Source organism: Poecilia latipinna, unplaced genomic scaffold (assembly GCF_001443285.1).
Source record: "Poecilia latipinna isolate Pla-1442-1.1 unplaced genomic scaffold, P_latipinna-1.0 Scaffold26, whole genome shotgun sequence".
Lineage (NCBI taxonomy): Eukaryota > Metazoa > Chordata > Actinopteri > Cyprinodontiformes > Poeciliidae > Poecilia > Poecilia latipinna.
Genome location: NW_015112642.1, coordinates 734,234 through 755,976, shown reverse-complemented (window position 1 = coordinate 755,976; position 21,743 = coordinate 734,234). Strand labels below are relative to the sequence as shown.

Below are 21,743 nucleotides of genomic sequence, written 5' to 3'. Positions count from 1 at the left end.
AAAGCTTTAATTTGAGGTTACCTTGAGGACAGACATTGCTCCAAGGGTTTAGGAGGCAAACTTTTAATCACAATTTAAATCTTGGCTATCTAACAAGTTGACAAATGGTCTTTAAAGACATTAAAGGGCAGCTTGAAAGCCACTAAGTAGACTAATGCATTTGAAGAAGAAAATAAATATTAATGAATTTACTTTTTAAGGCATTGCAAAGAGGTTTTCCAGCTTTATTAGCATTACCTAATAGCATTCTCTATAAGTCGTGATGGAAATACGTCTGACTTACGTTCTGACCTTTTATGGATCATTACTTCACCTCTTTCATATTCGAAACATATTTTAGCAAAGCCAGAGCACTTTTTTTGCCTTATCTTATCCTAGTTTATCACAAAAAGCTGAAAGCATCCACTTTACATATGTTATAATAAAATATTTGTAAGAAAATGGTGCCATTAAATGTACAAAACACACTATATTCTAATTTCACTGCTTTCAACGATAGCTGTATTGTATGATAAACAGCTTACCATATTTACTCAAACATTTTTGTCCTGTGCCACACCAAGTAGTGATAGCAACAACATACTTTCATTAGCATTAGCGTTAGCAACACAGACATGAGCTAGCATGCTTACATTAGCCTAGAAACAGAAGCTATTCATAAGACTTTTTTGTTTTCATTTCTTGTTTACAGTTTCAGCTTTGCTTTTTCTTATCTGTTTTAGCTAGCTTAGCTAAAATAGCTTCTTCTCGTTGACATGAGGGAGATTAACCTTCTTCGGTGTTTTCTGCACATTTTATTCATATATAAGTACACAAAATTAAAAACACAATAATTTATGTGAGTTTATTGGTTTGGAAACAGCCTAACCCAATTTAAAACATCATTCAAAAAATATATCTGTAATTTAATTTGGTTTCATGAAGTGGAATCAGAAGAAATTACGATGTGGATGTTTGACAATAAAGCTTGCATGAGTTGTGACAACCTCTGCATCTGAAATGACTCTGGAAAAGCAAATCTGAACAACAGCCAACACCCATATACGTGCTCCGTGTGCCTCAACCCTGCACAAACACACCCATCGATTCCCAATTCTCTCACATGGAGGAGTGCAGATGCTGTAACCTTTTGCTGTTGGTCCCATCAGAGTGAAAAACAGAACTGAGTGGAGGGAACGTCACGCTGCAAATGGGCCTTTGGATTCTCATTGGGATTCAGGGAGCCAAACCCCTGTTTCTTTCTCGATCTGTGAGCCCAAAACAAACGCACAGACCCACTTCTCTGCGCCTCTCTCTGCATATTGATGGCGTTATCCACAGCGCCATCTTGTGGATGTTTCAAACTCTCTCTGTCTAAATTGCTTTTATTTTGGTAATTTTGGTCACACTGCATCTTCTATCTCCTTCTAAAACATCATATGAATTAGGAGACAGCCGAAGATTTTAGTATTTTTGGAGCAACACTCTTTGGTATGACAAACACACCCTCACTGTCCTTCCCACAGATCCACACACACACACACACACACCCAACCAGCTCATGTAGATTAAAAACCCAATCCAATCCGATGTGTGCGTGCTCTGGCATGAAACCCGCTTCCCTGGGGTGTGAAAGTGGTGCAAACCCTCCGCCTATGTTCTGATGCTGCCATCTGGATCACAGTGGGAGGCACCGGCTTTAAAAAACGGCTCTGGTAGACTCTTCTCATCAGCCGTTTGCACCTTTTATCCAGAAGGGATCAAGGCGAAGGATTTCAGCCAAACCATGTCCTGTTAATTAAGATTTGTAAATTTGTTCTTTACAACACTCAGCACTGCTACATCCACTTTTCATTTAATATTCAGACACATATGTAACCCTTCTCTGTTCATCTCAGGTTCGGTAGGTTGACTTCACAACACACTCAGGTTCATTGAATTTATTCTATCAAGACAGAAAATCAAGTTGGTGGTTAACATCGGTTCAGCAGTTTCTGTCCCTATACATTATGATAAAAAGATAAGAGACAATAAATAACCCTAAACAAACTACAGAGCACTGGTTCCCAATGAACAGCTGACAGCAGTTAGCAGCAGTTACACTTGTAAAATTAAACACTGCAACAACAATGATAAAAGTTAAAAGCAAATACAAAACCTGGCAGAAGTACATATGAAACCCTGTATTTAGTTAAAGTTCTCCTAAATGTACGTTAAAATATAATACTTGTAAAGAAAACAGAGTCGATACCACAGTTACTGGGGCAACAGAGAAAGGGGGCGGCGCTGACAGTTACTGGTTGCTATGGTAACCACCAACCGTCAAGAGCAATACGGCCATATTGCCAAAAAGGAGAAAATAACTTTTTGGCTAAGCAAAATTAGTTTGAAAGATGAATAAACCAGTTTTGACAAACTTCACCTCAACAATATGGTTAAAATAAAACCCTGTTACACATCTAGCTCCAGTTTTATGTGAAAATGTAAATTTAATTCTTTTAATTTTGAAAGGGATCAATGGTATTTGGCAGACTCAACACTGCAGTTGTAATAACCATAATTATGTCATCTTTCTTAAGTAATTTAGCATTGCTAGCAATGCTAAATTTCTAACATCTTAATTACATTATTAAGATGATGTTAAAAACAAAACTCAGCTGAATTAACAGAATAAAAAGTTGCAGATTTGCAATAAATACAATAAATTTCCAACCAATATAAACCAAGATGGATTACCATCAGTCCAAATCAGTGATGAGGTCATGATGTACCGCTTAAATCATCAGAACTTTATTTTTCAAATCTGTAACGTTTTTCATTTCATCACAGTCCTGTGTGGATTTGCTGTAGACCTCATGCTTATTCCAAACGTATCGACCAGCTGGACTCTGTCAGAGGTCGCCATGGAGACGAGCAATCAGGAAAGCGATGGAGCACTGGTGACCTCAGATGTCAGCTTACTCCAGAAGTATGCAGCAGCAGAATACTGATAACGGCTGAGCGGCTCCATGCTGCAGCCAAAAAAATCTATACTCCACCTTCAAGTGCCCTCAAGATGGAAATGACAGCTTGAAGTCCAGGAATACGTTTTTTGTTTTTTTTTTGTACATAAATGTTTGATACCTGCACAGGAGGGCAAGGAAATGCTTAGTAGAACAATGAAGTTCAGAAATAAAACATTAAAATACATAAACATTTTAAAATAGCATTATTTTTTCTTTTTTTTTTTTTTTTTTTGTTATATGTCAACTAATAACTTCAGTTTATTTCCAACCTGAAGTAGAACAATTTGTTAAAATTGAAGGTTTTCAATTAAATTTTTATTTGTTTTGCTAGACAAACCTATAGTCTGACAGAGAACAAAATTAAAATTATATTTAGCCTCTCAAGTGTAATACTCTGTAGAAGCCACTCTACACTGCAAAAACACAAAAAATACATCATTTTGTTTAGTTCCTACTGCAAATATCTTTGCACATTTGAAATAAGAGAAAACAAGATTACAAGTATTTTTTCAGAAAGATATATTAGCTAATTTAAGTCAATAATTCCTTAGTATTGTTGATAGTATAGTATATTACTATACTATACTATCAACAATACAATACAATCTTTCTTTTTATATATTCCAATGGAACTAGTAATTTTCCATCAATATTAAGGAATTATTAACTTAAAACACGCTCCTCTGTCGTTCTGAAATGTTTCTTATAAATTACTTTTGTCTTATTTAAAGGGTATGAAGATACTTTCTCTAGAAACTAGACAAAATTACTTTGTAAGATTTTGTTTTTGCAGTGTATAGATGAACATTTGTAACCATTCTGTCTGAGAACATCACTTTTCAAGTCTACAGTTTTATAGTGGAGGAAACTAAAACTGTGAGCTCCCTGATGAACAGGCTTCCTTCTCTGGGTTTGTTTGGCAGGAGGTCACGAATGTTGGGTTGACCCATCAACAATGGGAGCAGGAGTCAACTGAGATTTACAAAAAGTCACAACAAAACATGTTAAATAATAAAAGAGGGAAGGTGCAGCTGCTCCCATGAATGAACTCTTTCTTTGCTTTTGTGGCCTTTCAGTTCAATTTGAACTTTTATTGTTACAAGGCTATGGCCACATATTTTTGTTTTTGGCTTTTATTTGTTGTATCTTTTTATCTACATAATAAAATTTTAACCAGTTTGTAAGCCAACACACCAACACAGGAAAATGGCAAAAACGAACAAATGAAAATAGAACATGTATTTTTTTAACTTTTTATTTAAATAAAGGCAAAGCATGATATCACTCAACGTTGACACGTTATACTGCACAAACCAGATGTAAATTTAGGTATTTAAATGCAAAGTGGCTAAACTGGAATTTATGCATAACTCTGGCCGCTAGATGGCGACAGAGCGACGGAAATATGAAATTGCATCGAAAAGCGTTAATGGAAAAATTAAAGCAGTTTGGCTGTGTGGTGGTTTCAGACACACCGGCAGGAGATTGTCTTGGCGGAAAACAATTTCAGTGACTTAAGAAAAACATTAACTTGTTGTATAAATTTAAATTGATTCTGAATTTTAATTCTAATTAATGCATACAACTTGAAATATTCATGCAAAGTTCAGTTAAATGTGTTTGATTCGTGTTCTGGTTTGACAAAAACAAAAACAGTTACTGCAGCTTCCCAAATATCCAAACATATGAAGTGGTGTTTGATTCAAAGACATCACTCGTTTCGTTTAAATTTCCTTTTTTGTTTTATTAATCTGTGCAAACGTAGAAAAAATAGTCAAGAACAAAAACAGAAGATTCATTGTTGACAGTCTCATTTTTTTGCCGCCAATATACTTCTTCAGTTGCAGCGAAGGATTAAACAACATGCTGGTGCTGTAGGAAAATCTGCATTCCTCTTTTTGACATTTAATGTCCATCAGAAAAAATGTGAATCAGTCATCAGGATCGATCCATTAAAGCTGAGAGAAAAGCTGAGCAGCATTGTCAACATTTACCGGTTCCTTTGGTGGTTCTTTCGGACCCTAAAAAAGCCCAAACATATGTGTTATTGTCTGTGTCATAAAAGTATCTAAAGTATTAAACAGTTTCGTCCTCTACCTGTGTTTTTTTCTTTGGTTGCGGCACAACACCTTTGGAAATGCTCTTCACATCCCTCTGCACCTCCGTAAATACCTGGTTTAGGTTTTCAACCTTCTCATTTTTCATTGCATTGATCTGTCCAAACACAACACACACCGAAGCAGCAGGTGTAAACGCTACACTGAATTGGATATATATAAGATATATGGAGGGGATGGATAATACATGTGCATAATTTAAGGCGGGAAGGGTAAAATCTCACATTTTTTAGAGATGTTGTGACAGGTTTTGCTTTGTTCTTCATCTTCAGATGCCTGTTTGCTACTTGGAAAACACTCTTCTGCTTCTTTCCTTTCTGTTTATTCTTCGCCATGTTACCTGAAGGAAATGGAAAAACAGCAACAGAGAAATTTTAAAGAAAAAACAGACTATTTCAGAACAAAACTAGTCTCAGTGTGGATAACACTGTCTTTCCAGCATCCTAAAAATGTCTTCTCACATTCTTATATTGTTCATACTTGCATGTAACTGTTTAAAAATATTAAATAGCAAATTCAGGTATCACATTATTTATTTTATTGTTAATTAACCTTTGAGAAGCTTCTAACGCTTTGACATCATCATCATCATCCAGGATTTTCCCAACCAGTCTTAGTGTACGCAAACTTCTGATTTAAAAGAAAGTAATAATTATCTCTCTTATTCTGGTAGTTAAACTGTATTCACGAACCCAAATTTTAAAAAATAAAGCAGATGTCTTTATTTTACAGATTTATTTCCTGAAGTACAGTAAATCTGTATAACAATCATTTTATATTCTAAATGTTGGAAGCGTTTATTTAAACAAAACGCTGTGAAATACTAAGCTACTAGTTGTTTTTAAAGCTTGTTTTTGTAGTTGCATTAAACTACTAAAATAGGTCAGCTCACGTTCCGTTAGATGTTTATGTTCTCCAATAGTGTTTTAATAGTTGATAAATGCGCTTCTAGAACAATTAGCCTTTCATACAATGTGCTCTTTAACTAATATCGAACTCGTTATTGTCAACTGTTCACTTTCCACGTTGTAAACAAATGCGGCGTCACAACGTACATTTTAGCCAAACATCCTAACAGCCATAGAGAAGCTAAATCGGAGCCAAAAATCGAAATCAGAAAATAGAAGCACTAAATAAAAGTTTACTTACCTTTTTCATATGAGGAGCAATGTTTGTGAATTCATGTGCTACAAACGTGCCCTGCCGGTTACGTCACTTGCGTGCGACGACGCGATAAAATGACTGGTATTGTGAAACCCGTCAATGAGGGCGCCATCTTCGTCAGGTGGATTTAAGGGAAGCTTTAACCTAACTCTATATTATATTATATTATATTATATTATATTATATTATATTATATTATATTATATTATATTATATTATATTATATTATATTATATTATATAAGTGTAAAACAGAATTAGGTTGTAAAACAGTAATGCAAACTTTGAATATCTCACAACTCTGTTTCCTAAGTTTGGTCAAATAATCTGGTCTGTATGTACAAATCTATCCAAAAAGACTTGCAACAGTTAAATAAAAAGGTAGTTTATTCACTGAATGCAAATCCACTCCATCGTTTTAAGATTGCTAATTGTAAAAACTATTAAAGCAATACTTGGTGTTGGTTTACCACATAAAAACCCTATAAAATACAATTTTGTTGTTCTGATGTACAAAAACTCTTGCAGTTCTGTTTAGCACCACCAGATGGTTCCATTACACAATTAATTACCCCTTCCCTCCAGTTTGCACGATCTTCACGCAGCACTGCGATGCAAACCTCATTGTGTCATGCTGCACTAAGCAGTAGTTGCCACTGGGCTGCAAATAATAATCTACAAGGTCTGTGGAAATTCCCAATGAGACTGAATAAATAATTATCTGAAATTATTTCATTGGGTTGTCATATTTAATGTGCACTTAGTGTTATAAATATATGGAGGTAAAAAAATGCATGATTTCCGTTTTAATGTAATTTTGTTGAGCTCGTGTAATAACTTGTGACTTTATTATCAAATTAAGGTATTAATAATCTGAGATTGATTATAGATTGCAACAAAAAAATAAGTTAAAAACAATCTTCTTCCTTTATAGCAATTTTTCTTTTAGCTTTTGTGAAAATTACTGGTATAATTGAAGTCCGGTTTCACCTTGCGCCGCCACCCTGTACTGCGTCACATCATTGCGTAATACGCAGCAAAATCCGTTAGATGAAAACCGAAAGCGCATCAATCTGCATGTTTCTCCGGCATGGATGAGGAATTTGGAGCCTTGGATTGATACTGAGCGTCGCTTCATCGCGTCTAAACTCCTCCCGCGGTCACTATACGCAGGCATCATGTGGCCACCACCAGCCTGGCAGACGCGCCGCGCACAGGCTATATAAGCTCGGCAGCTGTCAGGTGGAGGACACTGGCAGCTCTGCACTGCATTGCTCTGTTCTGCGCTGGGAGATTACACAGCCTCTGCAGAAAACACATTAGCAATGTCTCACGCTTGGGGATACGGAGCGCATACCGGTGAGGCGCTGTTTGGATGGTGCAGTAATTAAATTAATATTAGAACCAGTCATAGGAACGAGAAGGGTGCTGAATAAATTAAAGCATAATGCGCATCCTCTGATCTCTGCAGAGATTTTTGTGTCATCAGAATATGACTAATGCGTTTTGGGGAATTTTACGCACAGATTCCTCCCCAAAATGCATTTTATACACACAAAGCTTAAAGAAATTAATCTGATTATTTATTTATTTATTTATTTATTTATTTATTTATTTATTTTACTATGCACATGATATCCAGGACCCGACAAATGGGCTGACAGCTTCCCAATTGCGAACGGACCCCGCCAGTCTCCCATCAACATCGTTCCGGGTGACGCTTCATACGACCCGGCGCTGAAGCCGCTCGTCCTGAAGTACGACCCGTCCACCTGCCTGGAGATCCTCAACAACGGCCATTCCTTCCAAGTGACCTTCCTAGACGACATCGACAGCTCAAGTTAGTGTCCACTTCTGAATACTGCGTGGATTATTAACGTCAACGGGGCAATATTCCTCCTGTTACTTAAGATTTCCACGTTCCAGCCTAATTCGTGTTAATTTGATTCAACAAGATAATCTTAAGGGGCTTTTCAAGACAATCCGATGTAATTTACATCCAGTTATATAGAAATATATCAAATCAATCCGATACAAAACGGTCGTATAGATTGTTGGCTGCAGATAAGATTTTATTTTCCAGATCATGGTGTGCTGTAAGTGTAAGCAAACGGATTTATAACGATTTGTGCGTTGATTAGACTTTTATTCTGGCCTCTGAAAGGACTGAAGTGACTAAAGTTTCAAACAGATTGTCTTTAATCAAACAATATTTTAAATACTACCTGGATTTCTTCATTTTTGTATAACTAATATGATAATTGTAATTTACAAACCAAACCAAAATTTATTCTGTAAATTAAAATAACATGCCGGATAACTAAAACAACTTCAGGTATCACACATAGCTTTTCTTCCTCTATCTGTATACATATATAATTGGTATTTATATTTTATTTTCTATTTGTTGACTTTGTAGCTTCCTATTATCCTGTCCTTAGATCTTCTCATAGAAATATGGGAACCAGAACTTATACATTTGGAGTTACATGGTTAAGATCAAGAACAAGTAAATTAATGATTTTCAGGATTTCCACCAATTGTTGAACAGGTTTTACTGGCTATTTTACAATCCTGTAAATAGATTTTAATTTAAACTTTCTTGTTTCTATTGAATTGTAAATGAAAAGAAAAGCATTCAGACCCTGCAAAAGAAAGCCCCTGGAAACCGTTTCCCATGGCAACTTTAAAGCTGGCAGTGAGGTCAATTGTGAAAAAGTGGAGAGAAAAAAACAAGTTGGGGGTTGGTGGTTTTTCTGCAAGAAGAACACAATCTATGGCTGCCTTGTTTTCTTGGTTTGCAATTTTTCTGAATTAATTTACACATATAATTGAGAATAGAGTGTAATTTCTGTGTTGTTAACCTGGATTGCTCATCTTCTTCCTTTTCTTCTAAACGAAGCCTCCATTTGTCTGCAGGATGTGATTATGCATCATATGTACCCGTGGAAAACATGAAACATGTCGACTGTCTCTGTTGAACAAAGAGTCAGTACTGCTAAATGTTTTGAGCATCTCAATTATTTCCACTGCTTTGTATTCAGTGAGTAAATATAGATTACGCAACTTGGACTGTATTCTGGACATCAGTTTGCTGAGTTCTTACACAACAAGAACTGAGTCTGTTTCATCAAGAAGGAAGTTCAGATCTTGTCTTATTTATGTTGCTCTTTATAATCTTCGTTCAAGGACGTATTTCCTTTGCAGTGTGTTTGTGTTTCACCTACCAAAGTGCAACATTCAAACCCGCACTGTGGCTGACTCATGCTGAGTGTAGGCTGACTTGACTGAGGAGTATTTCCTTTTTTTTTTTTTTGTCCTCTCCGCAGCTCTGAAAGACGGACCCGTCTTATTTAACCACAGACTGAAACAGTTTCATTTTCACTGGGGGTCTTCAGATGACCACGGCTCTGAACATACTGTGGCCGGGACCAAATACCCGGCTGAAGTAAGAATGCTGTTATAAAAATATCACATTACAAAAGATTGAGGTTAAAAACTAAAAGGGTGCCGTTCCAGATTCTGTCAGTTAAAGTAAACTTTACATCATGATAAAATGTAAATTTTAACCTCATCAAAAACACGCCTGGAGTGTTGCTTTGATTCTTTCATGCATGTTTGCAAAATCCTTTAAAGGTGCAGTGTATAACTTTTATTAAAATATATGTTTTTTACATATTTGTGAAAACTGTCACCATGTTCTGACAGTATACTGTGTGAAAAGATGGAGCTGCTCCACTTCCATTCCCAACCAAAACCAACCAATCAGAGCCAGGAGGCGGGTCTTATCACTGTCAATCTTCCTCATGTACTCACTTCTACATGTCCTAATGACGGAGAAACAACTTACTGTTTCAGGAAAGCATGCTAGCATTCACAACAGGCTATGGTAGAGAGCAGTGCCACACAAGACTGTGATTGGTTGAGAGTGCAAAGACCCGCCCCCTGGCTCTGATTGGTTGGCCAGGGGAAAGCAGATGAGTTCAAATTTTTCATAGATTATTTGTGTCATACCATAATGTCATGACATGTTGACAGTTTCAACAAATATGTAAAAAAAGACCCACCTTTTTTACATGTAAAAGTTCCATACTGCACATTTAAGCTCCCATGGCAGCTGTGCAAAACTCCTGGGTGGACGTAGCTCCGCCCTCGAGGTGCAGCTCCTCCTCTGAACTGCAGTTTCCAAGCAACCTAACTTCTGCCTCATGGAACAGACCAATTTCCAGCGTAAATTATCATCAGTTTCTGTAGAAATACTTCCCTGAAGGTAAATACTTCACCTTTTTGAGATAATAGATGCTTTTAAAGCTTTAGATATTATATTAAAATCATTTACGGACAAAAATGTTTCATTTTCAGTAGTTTTACCACAATGAGATCCAAATCTGCACTATTCACTCTTTAAAATCCATGTTGGTGTTATTTTATAAAATGCTGACAGACCAAATTGATTCCTTAATTACAAAACAACCCAATAAAATCCAGTTAGAAATTGATCCAGTGTGATCAGGAAAGGAGTATCCGTAGCATTTGGACAGGAAGTGTACGATTACTCCTCTATTTTCCAAGACAATGAGATTAACTGTAATTTCCATAAAATCTGGGGCACAGAAACATCTTAAAAGTCATTATTTTGTGTTCTTAAATAAAAACATCATTGTACTAATTTATTTCCAGCTCCATCTGGTGCACTGGAACACTAAATATGCAAACTTTGGGGAAGCCGCCAGTCAACCTGACGGCCTTGCTGTAGTTGGAGTCTTCCTGAAGGTAAACATTATTGGTTGAAGTCATTCAGTGTGACCTCAACACCTCAGAAAAACTCACTCTGGTTTTTTATTATTTCCTGTCTTTCAGATTGGTGAAGAAAACCCTAATCTCCAGAAACTTATTGACGAGTTTGATTCAATCAAGACCAAAGTACGTAGCTACAGAACCACTCTTGTTCATCCTCTGAATCAATTAATTTATTTACTTTTCTGTCATGCACTTTCAGGACAGCCAATGTTCCTTTGCTGACTTCAACCCTGAATCGTTGCTGCCTGGTTGCCTGGACTACTGGACGTACGAGGGCTCTCTGACCACGCCCCCTCTGCTGGAAAGCGTCACTTGGATCGTCTGCAAAGAGCCAATCAGCGTCAGCTCTGAGCAGGTATTTCTAATTAAAGAGCCCATTCTTCCACGGCTCTGTGAGCAAAGCTTCTCCTTTTTGCTACGACATGAATCAAGGGCATAATTGTTGGTGTTGCTGTTCCTAAAACCAGAAGAACAAACCTCTTGTAAGGGGAAGAAATGCAATACAGCGCCCCCCATTTTAGTCTCAAATGAGAAAAAAATGACACTGCCGACCGAGAGAAAGAGTTCAAGTGAGAGTTCACACAGACGTTACTGGCTTACCACAATGTGCGAGTGAATGTGTGGGGAGTCAGCAGGAAATATTCAACCCACACATGAAAGTCTGAAACTGAAGGGACTTTGATCTACTTAGAGCATGATTCTGCAGCTTTTACAGAAAATATAATTTGTGTCTGTCCAAAAACACCAAACGCAGCAGACGTTAGACTCTGCAGCTCAAGTCCCTTAGCCATGTGAAAACTAACACTGCATGCACAAGTTGTATTTCCTGGTGCAGGATAACCTTTCGACTCAGTGCCGTTTCAGACTTGGCCTAACATTTACAAGCAAGTAAATGATTACCCATCAATAATCTATCAGCTGATTACAAGGGATTGAAACTATCACCTAAATTATTTGGTCAAAGCTGTAAAACAAAAAAACAACTAACTCCGTCATATAGCGGAAGCTTTTTGAAGGAGTGTGTAAATTATTAACTGACACAATCATGTTGCAACTGATTTGTTAGATTGTAGCTGCTTTGCTCCAAAATACTTAAATATTTTCAGAAAAGACAGAGATGGGTCAGATTAAATTTAAAAAATTATCTTTTTTGATTACTTTGGAAAGATAACTTATTGTTTTAATGCATTTTTTATTATAAAATCAATACAAAATGTAACATTTATATGCTAATTAGGGTTTTTTGGAAGCTGGAGAGCTAACTGCTAACCCAAATTTAGCAGATTAGCTGTTAGCTATTGTTTTAAAGTATTTTTGATTACAAAAATCAATGGAAAATGTAACATTTATATGCTAATCAGTGGCTTAGGAAGCCTATGTTGCCTGGTAAATCAATGTTACTTCTGTTTATTTTTATTTTTTGTTCCATTTCATGAATAATTTAAAAGGTTTGACATTTATGTGCTCAAGATTTAAGATAACCAAGAATATCTTTCTTAAAACCGGAATAAAATGTTCCAGAAAACTTATATGATTTCTTTATTTTTAAACTTTTCCTTTTGCCCAAAAACCATTATTTAACTGCTGAAAATTACCTTTTTGGGGGGTTTTACTGCAGATTTGATGAGCTACCAGTCCTCTAATTTGGGAAAGTAGATTTGCAGCTGATTTAAATTATAGTAATCTGCTCCAGTGAACTGTGTGCAGCGTCTCTGGGATTAAATCAGAGTTATAATAAATCACAGGTGGGCTGCTCTGACTACTTTTCTTCTTCTCCTGTTTTACAGATGGCCAAGTTTCGCAGCCTCCTCTTCTCCGGTGAGGGCGAGGCTGAATGCTGCATGGTGGACAACTACCGCCCTCCGCAGCCACTCAGAGGCCGCACTGTCCGTGCTTCCTTCCAGTAGTTCCCATCCCCCTCTTCTGCCCCTTGTCCTCCCTTCCCCCTTTCAGAAATACCTTTCTTTGCTGCAAACCATAGGAAAAAGACATATCTCTCTCCATCCAGCTCTAAAACTCAAACTCCTGTAAAACCGCTGTATTTATTTCTGGATCCAAGAAGCATGGCCTGTTAAAGTTTGTTTTTAAAGGGGCAGGATTATGTACTTTCAGGACACATAGTGCCATAAAATGCTGTCGAGAAAACAAATTTGAGTTTGCAATTTAACACCTTGGAATTGGACTTCTGTCTCTTTAAGAAGCTCCTGCTCTTCTGGAAACTCTGCCTTCAGGAAGTCATCACAACAAAGTTTTTCCATTAAGCCTGTAGAGCAACATTTTTACCAGCATTTCACTGAGAAATAGTTTGTATTATGAGCTCAGCAAACGCGCAGCTGCTGATTTCTGCTGACATTAGTCTCCGCTCAGTTCCCCCAGGCATTTCTGCACCCAAAATGTCTGCCTGAGGAGATAAAAATATTCCTCAGATACGCTTGAAATAGTCAAATCAACACTCCAGTTATGTTTTTGATGAGGGATTAGCAATATAACATGATGTAAAGCTCAACATTTTTACACAATGCAAACATGTCACGGTGGCTTAAATATTTTCACCAGAGTGGCGCTCTGCAGAAACCACAGGCTGCACAGCTCCAGTTAGCGGGGGCGGATAACACCATATCACCATGTGTGAGTTACAAGGTGCCAAAAGTGGACACACAGACATGAGGACACTCCCGCTGCCAATCTAGCTGTAATCTCTGACTGCAAGCCAGCCTCTGCAACGCAGCAGCTTACCAAACCGCTGCAGCCGTCTCCACTGCAAGCGATTGACTTAGAAAATCCCCCTCTGGTTCACACACACACACACACACACACACGTGCAGACCCATGCAGACATGCAGCCTGAAGGCTTTGACCTCCTTATTGATTCAAATTGTACATAAGAGCTGACAGCTCCATGACAATAGCTGTTATTTTTAGTCTATTTTCTTTATTTTTATGATGAATTGTATTTTAAATCCTGACACCTCATGAAAATTAAGCCTTAAGTGATTCCTAAATAATGCATTGTGGCAAAAATCACCTTCTTTTTTTCCTTAAATCCTGATAATTATAGCAGTAAAGAACAAATTGACACAACTGTTGAGTACTAAAGTGGTATAGATGCACTGCAGCCATGAGGCCATATAGCACAGCAGCTAGCAATGAAGAAACCGTCCTAGGAGGAAAACATGAGAGGAATCTGCCAAAACAGAAGAACATCCTGTCAGCCTTGTGTCCTTTACAGGAGAATGATTAACAAAACGCCCTTCAGGACGTCTGGGTGCAGCATTTGTTACTGCAGAAAGATTTTAATGAGATATGTAATAAAAATGTGAATCAGTAATGCGGCTGTTCCAAGTGTGTAATGTTATTTTTTTGGGGTGTAGACATTTAATAGTTGAATAAATACATTTTATGATTAACTTGTGTCTACTCTTTTTTGTGTCTATGCTTGTTTTGCGCTTTGTTTTTGAATAGTTTACTGTAATATATTAGTAAAGTTTATTATTCTTCAAGGTTTAAAGGGGACTGTTGAGAATGAGAATCTCAATCGATGAATCATAATTTGTATTGACACACGGAGCATAAAATCAGCCAAGAAAAGCATTCAGTCTTTACTTATTTTATTAACTTTCAGCGCTGAAAGGAGACGCTTTACCATTACATCCGAGAAGAGTTTCTAAAAAAGTCTGTGCAGCGTCTGAGGAGAAAGAGGAGGGCAGCTGATTATATGGACTGAAGACACTCCCTGAAATCACACCATGTCTCTGTGGCCTGAGAAGTTTCTGTTTCTCATGAGAAATGGACCTTGGTGTCTAACAGAATCAAAAATGTAACTCTTTACTATGGGCCCTTTGTCTAACAGCGTGTGACTCTTTCTCGGCCTTGGTAAAGCATCTCAACATTCCCCCATTGATCAAAATTCAGAATTTGAACGTTTTTATGCTTCCATTTGAGTTTCTACTGCTTTAAAAAAAAAGAAACATCGAGTTGTTTTCTGTTTCTTGGAAAATAAGCAGGAATGTAACGTAACAAGTCAGCAGTCACTGGCGGTCACCTAGCAACCTCAGTGAAGCCCATTCCGTTACCTAGCAACCAAAGTTGAACTCCAGCAAGTTCGCACAGCTGGTTTTACCTCTGTGTACGCTGTACAATGGCTGCTGGAAAAAAACATTTTTTGTTCTTAACCTACCATTCAGAAACCACTTGCTACATTCTTATTAGTTGTTAATAAGGAATCAGCCAATAATTTGGTAGCAAAAAATACTTTGAGACCATCATTATTATCTTCTATTTACTGCAACATGTGTGGCCTGTAACGTTTTTGTGCTATGGACACCAAGATCACCTAAATACACAATTTGCCTTGGAGCCAGATGAAAAAATACAACACAGACCCTATAACTCTAGTCATTAAAACCAGAACGTTTCTCATTTTAATGATTTTTGTGTATCTCATTAAATGAAATATGGCCCCTGAGTTTATTAATTAGCGATATCTAGTCTAAAAAGTGAATATTTTGTCCATTAAACTGGTCGAGTAGCATTAGCACTGATCAGACATTGACTTGTCTGCGATAGTTATGCGTGAGCTGCTGGTTTTTGTAACATCTCTATATCAGATCACTGCAGATATTAATCAGCCTTTACACTTCACATTCTGTGGGAATGTCTGCCAACAACTTCACTTTTCTGTCTTTTTATGACACTTTTTGTGTCTCTTTACAGAAAAAGTTGGCCTTGCTTGACCGAGTTCAAAACAGAGCTGCACTGTGACACAAATGAAACGTGTGTCATCCTGAAAGATCAATATAAATAACTACCATCGAGTGGTGAAGCCTCAGTCTCATTAACACAGTCGAGTCAATACAGAGCTCTATAAAAACAAAAGAAGAGAGGAAAGTTTGCTCGGGGCCAGATGCCATTAGTAGTGGTGCGATGCACAAAGTTCAATAAATGCTAAAAAAGAGATGAGTCATTCAGCGACTTTTAGGGAAAACCAGTTAAACCAGAGACTGGTTTCAGTCAGGAGTATCAGATGTCCTGCCAGAAATGTGTTTGATAGGTTTATTTTTCCTGGAACTGTGCTCTGCTTTGTTTTTAATGCTATACTTTTAAACACTGATGAGAGTAGAGGTAACACCTGTCACCCCTTCACATGTTGTCATGTTACAACAACTAAAGGTACAGCTTTGGAAAAAACATTGAAAACCTCCCGGTTATTCCACCAAATACCGACTGCTGAACTCTTCCTGAGTCAAAACATTAGTATTGTTGTTTCTAAATGAATATTATTAATATTATTACTTATCTGAGGTCTGAAAGCACTGCATCTTTTTCTTTATTTTGACCATTTCTTATTTTCTGCAAATAACGGAGACATGTTTTGAGTTGTTAATAGAATAGAAGAACAATGTTCATTTTACTCACACATAAACCTATTAAAAACAGAATCGGAAAAACTGATCATTTCAGGTGGTCCCTTAATTGTTTCCAGAGATGTGTTTAATTGGTATTTTGTGATAGACCAACAGGAACTGGTGCGTAATTCTGAAAAGGAAGGAAAAGTTATTCGATTTTCAACGTGTTTTACTATTACAATTCTGGAAAACCAAAGTCAACACAATGTACAGATATATTTTTGGCAAATACAGCTGGTCTTAGTTTGAACAACAAAGTAAATTTGGTTGTACTGAGATGGCTCCAAAAGCAGGAAGTGGACTACAACGCAGGGCATTCTGGGTAAATACAACCAAAATAGTCACCAAACCCACGTCAAGCATCCAGTTTGTTTTCTTCCCAAATGCAAATTTAAAGGATTATGAGAATTCACATAGCGTTGTTTGTTTGTTTGTTTGTTTGTTGGGAGTTCTTTTTTTCAGAATAAATATACTCTGCTCTTAGGTTTGATTTTATTTAAAAACTGTTTGTGAGAGATTATGGCACCTCAATAAACATTTACTTTATTTAAGGCTTTACTTCACCAAAAACAAAAATGTTTTCTGGGGGGATTTCTAGCAAAAACCAACAAATTGTATTTTCTTCCAGTGTTGGGATTATTTAAATAGCTGACGTTGCTGACCTTTAACCCCGGATGCTATTTTGGTGCTACCTCTTTGTTGGTTTACTGGCGCTGCCCTCTTTCATGTTCTTTGCTGTTGTGACAGCCGGACGGGAGGAAAAGGTCCCACCGGATGCCAACATGTTGACCAGATGTTTGTGTTTTAGCTCCTTTAGCACTTTAGCCCAAATGAACGAATAAAACTACAACAATCAGTTTGATTGTTCTGTTAGAAACTCCAAGATTTTTACCAAATACAACAAAGAAAAACACAAGAAGATGGCTGCATGTTGCTTTTTTATGCATCTATTTGAACTCTGATGGTAAGAAGAAGTGAATCAGAGTTAGCTCTGTCTGGCCAACATGTTTCTTACGCACGGAGAAAGTTGGTGAACAATTTCCATGACACACACAGACGAACAGAGACATAGGAGACCGGCTTGTTTTTGTAAACTCTGGATTGACGTTATTTTAAGGCACAACCAGTTGTCATTTGACATCAACCTGTATTTTGTGTTTTATCTTTATGGCATCACTATTCAGAAACAGGTTCTAACAAACTGATTGGATCTACACCATACGCTGCAGGGCTGCATACCAATAATCAAACACATTATTCATCCATAATCTTTGTTTAAAAATAAGAGGAAAATGTTCATATGTAGGACTTTTGGTTTGGTACTGATTTTTAACCGTAGCGGAGTAAAAAACATTAATTAATGTTTTTACTGCTGCAGCTTTTGAAAACAATCTTTTTGATGCATCTGATATCAAATGAGTGACACTCTCATTTCATTTCTGCTTCAGCAGAAAACATTTCCAAGTATTTGGTCGCCTTAAGTTCAAAGAAAGTCCTGGGAACTTTCCATGCGTCATAAAGCGTCGAACTGAAAAAAGAATGTCGCCAGTGTAAATATTTCAAAATTTCCTCTACATTTTCCTTCCCTCAGCCTTTATCACAGCTTAATGTAAACATGAACTTCTAAAGATGTGTTCCTGCAACAAGCGTTAAAACATCCTGCTTCAGTCCTGACAGCAGTGGGATTTTTCTTCTACAACGTGACTGAATCAGGAACTAAAACCTTCAGGATGCTTCATCTTTTCCTCTGGCAATATAATGCATGATTTAAACAGAAACTTCACTTTTAATGAGGTACACAAGTAGGCATTTTTCTACAAAAGACCATGAAGGAGCGTCCATCAGATATGGTCGACTTTTACTGGGACCAAACCTGCCGAGGTGAAAGTGGTCTATACAACAAAATGCTCTTTTTTATTCATTAAAACTGCAATTTTATAGTACAAAATATTTTTAAAAAGCAAATAGATTTTTGTAGATATGGGATCTGTAAATCATTTCAGATCTCAAACAGAAACTGTCTCTTATTTTACCGTTTCAAACAAAAGACAAAAACAGAAAGTCTCATTTCTTAAACCTTCATCTGCATTTTTCCTGTTTATTCCAAGTTACGACAACAGGACTCCTGTTTTATTTAGCTATGTTTATTTAAGTAACAGCTTATTAATAAATTAAATGTGGTTAATAGACATGAACAGTTTGTGCTTTTCATTTTAGGTGGATGTTAATTTCTCTGCATCCTTTTCAGAAGACATAAAAATCACTTAAAATAAATTTTTAAAGTCTCCACGTGATCCATTATTATCCTTTGGAAGTGACACCAACAGAGGAGAAGATCAACCCTAAACTAAAGCTATAAAAGTGTTTAAAACCATACTTGCATGTATTTTATTGAGATTTCACGTGGCAGGCCAACATAAAGTCGAGCCTAAAATGCATCAGTGGCCATTTTGTGCATAAGGACCAAACAGGAAGATCCATTTACGACATTAGAGACGGGATAAAAGATTTGTTATTTGTGCCTCAAACCAGTTTTACTTGCTTTCTGCTTGACTGTGGTCAGAGTTTCTGTGATTTTCTACCTTCTGATTGGTTAGGGGACGACAGGGAGGTCACCCAGGGTGGCAGTAATTTAGGAGCGGCTAATGAAAAGCAGAATGAAAGCAATGCAGGATTTTTTGAAGTATTTCACAAATAAAATATTGAGAAACTCAAATTAAAGTTTCTCAGTTCAGTTTAGGTCTGAATGTTGCAAATAAAGGCCAAATGTGTGGAGTTCAACTGTAAAGCCTTCTGTGGCTTTTATATTTAAAGGCCCTAAATAATCAAAAGAGTACTTACTACTTACCCCATTTACTCAGAAGGAGACGGTACATTTCAGATACTTACACCATCGGTGTGAAGGACAGCGTAGTTTACATCATAAACCGCTCTGCCCTCATGACCTGCTCTTCCTGTTCGCTGATGCAACCAGATTGATCAATCGCTTTACAACGCCACTATGAAGCACAGAGTCCTTTACTTTATAAATGCACCATATGCCTCTTTTCTGTGTTTTAATGGGTTTTCTGCTTATTAAAGTTACTATTTAAACCAACAGTCACGTTTTTAGACAGTGAAAAAAAGCTGGAATACCTGGAGAAAACCTGCAAACTTCTTGCAGAAAATAATCAACTTCCTTGTAGGAAATCAACTCTAACAGCTGAACGTTTAAGCATGAATAAGCTAGTTTGTTCTCTGCTTAAAACAAATTAAAGTGAATTTAAAAATACTATCTGTATAGAAATTATATCAGCACATTTAAAATTCAAATAAGATGTTGTGTATTTAGTTTATTTTAAAAGAAATTATAACAAGAGATACAATTTTTGTGTGTGATTTAGATTCTTACCCTAAATCTGAGCGTTCAGAAAACCTGCCAACATTTTTAAATCTTCCATATTCAGTAGCTGTGATTTAATTGACCATATAATAAATTATCTTAATGGAAAAACAGCAATTAAAAAAAAAGAAAAAAGTGTTGGCTCTAGGAAGTAGCTTTATCTGACATTTCGAAAATTAATCTTAAATTAAAATTTTTGCCGCAGCACAATTTTAATAATTTATGGTGTAAACAAACCTGTTCACGAGTGACTTTAATCATGTTTCTTATTTAATGCAAACACTGACATTTTGATGGTGCTTGAAAATTGTTGACTGTTTTTGTATTTTTTTGTGTGTGATTTTAGGATATAATAAAAGGACTTTGAACTGCCTTGTTGCTGAAATGTGATATGCAAATAAACCTAATTAATTAATTGATTGATAAGGATTTGTTATGATTTTCTGTGCGCTGTAACTTTAAGATAACTTTTTAGTTATGTGGTTAAAAATGTAATTATATTCACCTTGTAGCAACAATGTTTACTATTTATTTCCTTAAATTTATATACTGAGAAAATGTAAAACTAGTTATCATAAAGCAAGTCCAGTTTAAGGTGAAATAAATTAGCAGTAAACCGAACCGATATTAATATCTGTATCGATCTCAAAATTAAAATAAAATCTCCGTATCCATGACAACATAAGGGAAAATGCTTCATTTTCTGAGCAGTTTGCTTTATTATTTATTTTAAATTATATTTAGAGTTAATAATTTCACCTTCTGAACCATTTGAAGGAAAATTTCTTTATTATTTATTTCAAATCGGCTGATTTACTCCTAAATACTCACTGATCAAATTAAAGCTGTTTCTACATGCTTGATTTGACCAAGTATTGGTGCAAAGTTATTTAATAAATCTGTAATCCAGTACATTTATGTCTGTGTTTTTAAAAGAATAAATGTTGAAAGTCAGTTTCAGCGCTGATTCTCTGTATCGGTTTGGTTTTTGTGTTGGATTTGTGTATTGTATCGGAAGTGAAAAAAGTGGATCAGGCTTTGCAGTGGTTTGTTTGAGATTAATATGAAGGAAAAAGTCGATCAGAAACAAACTTTTGAACGTCATCTGGGTCACCGAACCACACCCCTCCTCCTCCTCCGACTCCGACATTTATCCCAGTGTTGTGGTCAAGGCCACCTAACCCGAGACCAAGACAAGACCAAGACCAGCGCCCCGCGCTACATGATACGATAAAAATTAAAATATGATCAAAATTACTTCTCAAATTGACCTGAAAGATCCATATTCCCATAAAAACACCCATGTCCCATGCTTGCGGCAAGTAAGTCAACACCCCCGCACAATAATTCAACGCAGTGAGTTACTTTTTTTCATCACAAATGCTTATGTCTCTATACAGCTGGCTTTGCTAACATCACGTCAACGGAGCTTACCTGTCTTTGAGCTACTTTTCTGAACACTTTTCTAAGTGACGAAAAAAGTTAGATGTTGTCCCCACCGTCTGTGAAAGCAAAGCGCTGCTGAGATAGCTGTGGCCATCAGTTTTCTTATGATTTATGCAGCGCTGTTATATTACTGACGATTAGATCTTCTGCCGCTGAGAGGAAACCACTGCGCATGTCTTGGAGCACCGCGTGCGAGTGAAAGGTGGGGAGAGGGAAGGGGGAATAACAGAAAAACTTTATTGGTTGGATTTTAATCGGTGCAATTTGCATCCACTGAAAACAATGATGTTAACAAATAAACTGGACAGTATGCTGTACGTTTAGTGATATTTTCACAGTTGCGGTCTCGACTGGTCTTGAAATAAAATGCTAAGTCCTCAGTGCCTGAGACCGAGACAAGACCGAGACCAAATGCCGTCGAGTCCGAGACAAGAACGAGACCATCA

The 21,743-nt window shown here is 36.8% G+C and overlaps 2 protein-coding genes and 2 long non-coding RNA genes across 4 annotated transcripts in view; 2 read left to right on the top strand and 2 right to left on the bottom strand.

The window, feature by feature from the left end:
* Positions 1 to 4,235: 4,235 nt before the first annotated feature.
* On the bottom strand, positions 4,236 to 6,354 carry rbis (ribosomal biogenesis factor). The gene is made up of 4 exons (XM_015038759.1): positions 6,251 to 6,354; positions 5,326 to 5,441; positions 5,082 to 5,198; positions 4,236 to 5,005 (listed from the first exon to the last, which is right to left on the bottom strand). Exons 2-4 carry the CDS (start codon positions 5,434 to 5,436, stop codon positions 4,937 to 4,939), a joined length of 297 nt encoding a protein of 98 aa, XP_014894245.1. The 5' UTR covers positions 5,437 to 5,441; positions 6,251 to 6,354; the 3' UTR covers positions 4,236 to 4,936.
* On the top strand, positions 6,247 to 21,467 carry LOC106951323 (uncharacterized). The gene is made up of 3 exons (XR_001425797.1): positions 6,247 to 6,321; positions 6,526 to 6,528; positions 21,457 to 21,467. It is a non-coding gene; the product is annotated as an uncharacterized LOC106951323 (long non-coding RNA).
* LOC106951317 (uncharacterized) overlaps positions 7,088 to 21,743 on the bottom strand; it is a 25,425-nt gene continuing 10,769 nt past the window's right edge. The window contains exons 2-3 of the long non-coding RNA XR_001425795.1: positions 15,702 to 15,709; positions 7,088 to 7,190 (exon numbers count right to left, since the gene is read on the bottom strand). This is a non-coding gene — a long non-coding RNA (uncharacterized LOC106951317). The remainder of the gene's footprint in view (positions 7,191 to 15,701; positions 15,710 to 21,743) is intronic.
* On the top strand, positions 7,324 to 14,471 carry LOC106951300 (carbonic anhydrase 1-like). Its single transcript, XM_015038746.1, has 7 exons — positions 7,324 to 7,623; positions 7,907 to 8,104; positions 9,594 to 9,712; positions 10,945 to 11,037; positions 11,125 to 11,187; positions 11,264 to 11,419; positions 12,852 to 14,471. The coding sequence occupies exons 1-7, from the start codon at positions 7,590 to 7,592 to the stop codon at positions 12,969 to 12,971; spliced, it is 783 nt and encodes a 260-aa protein (XP_014894232.1). The 5' UTR covers positions 7,324 to 7,589; the 3' UTR covers positions 12,972 to 14,471.

Bases quoted from the DNA above. Each gene is read 5' to 3' on its own strand.
- rbis (XM_015038759.1), bottom strand. From the start codon at position 5,436: ATGGCGAAGAATAAACAGAAAGGAAAGAAGCAGAAGAGTGTTTTCCAA. The intron at 5,199-5,325 runs GTGAGATTTTAC...GTGTTTGGACAG, and splicing joins TCACAACATCTCTAAAAAAT to ATCAATGCAATGAAAAATGA. The intron at 5,006-5,081 runs GTAGAGGACGAA...GGGCTTTTTTAG, and splicing joins AACCAAAGAAAAAAACACAG to GGTCCGAAAGAACCACCAAA.
- LOC106951300 (XM_015038746.1), top strand. From the start codon at position 7,590: ATGTCTCACGCTTGGGGATACGGAGCGCATACCG. The intron at 11,038-11,124 runs GTAAACATTATT...CCTGTCTTTCAG, and splicing joins TAGTTGGAGTCTTCCTGAAG to ATTGGTGAAGAAAACCCTAA. The intron at 11,188-11,263 runs GTACGTAGCTAC...ATGCACTTTCAG, and splicing joins TTGATTCAATCAAGACCAAA to GACAGCCAATGTTCCTTTGC.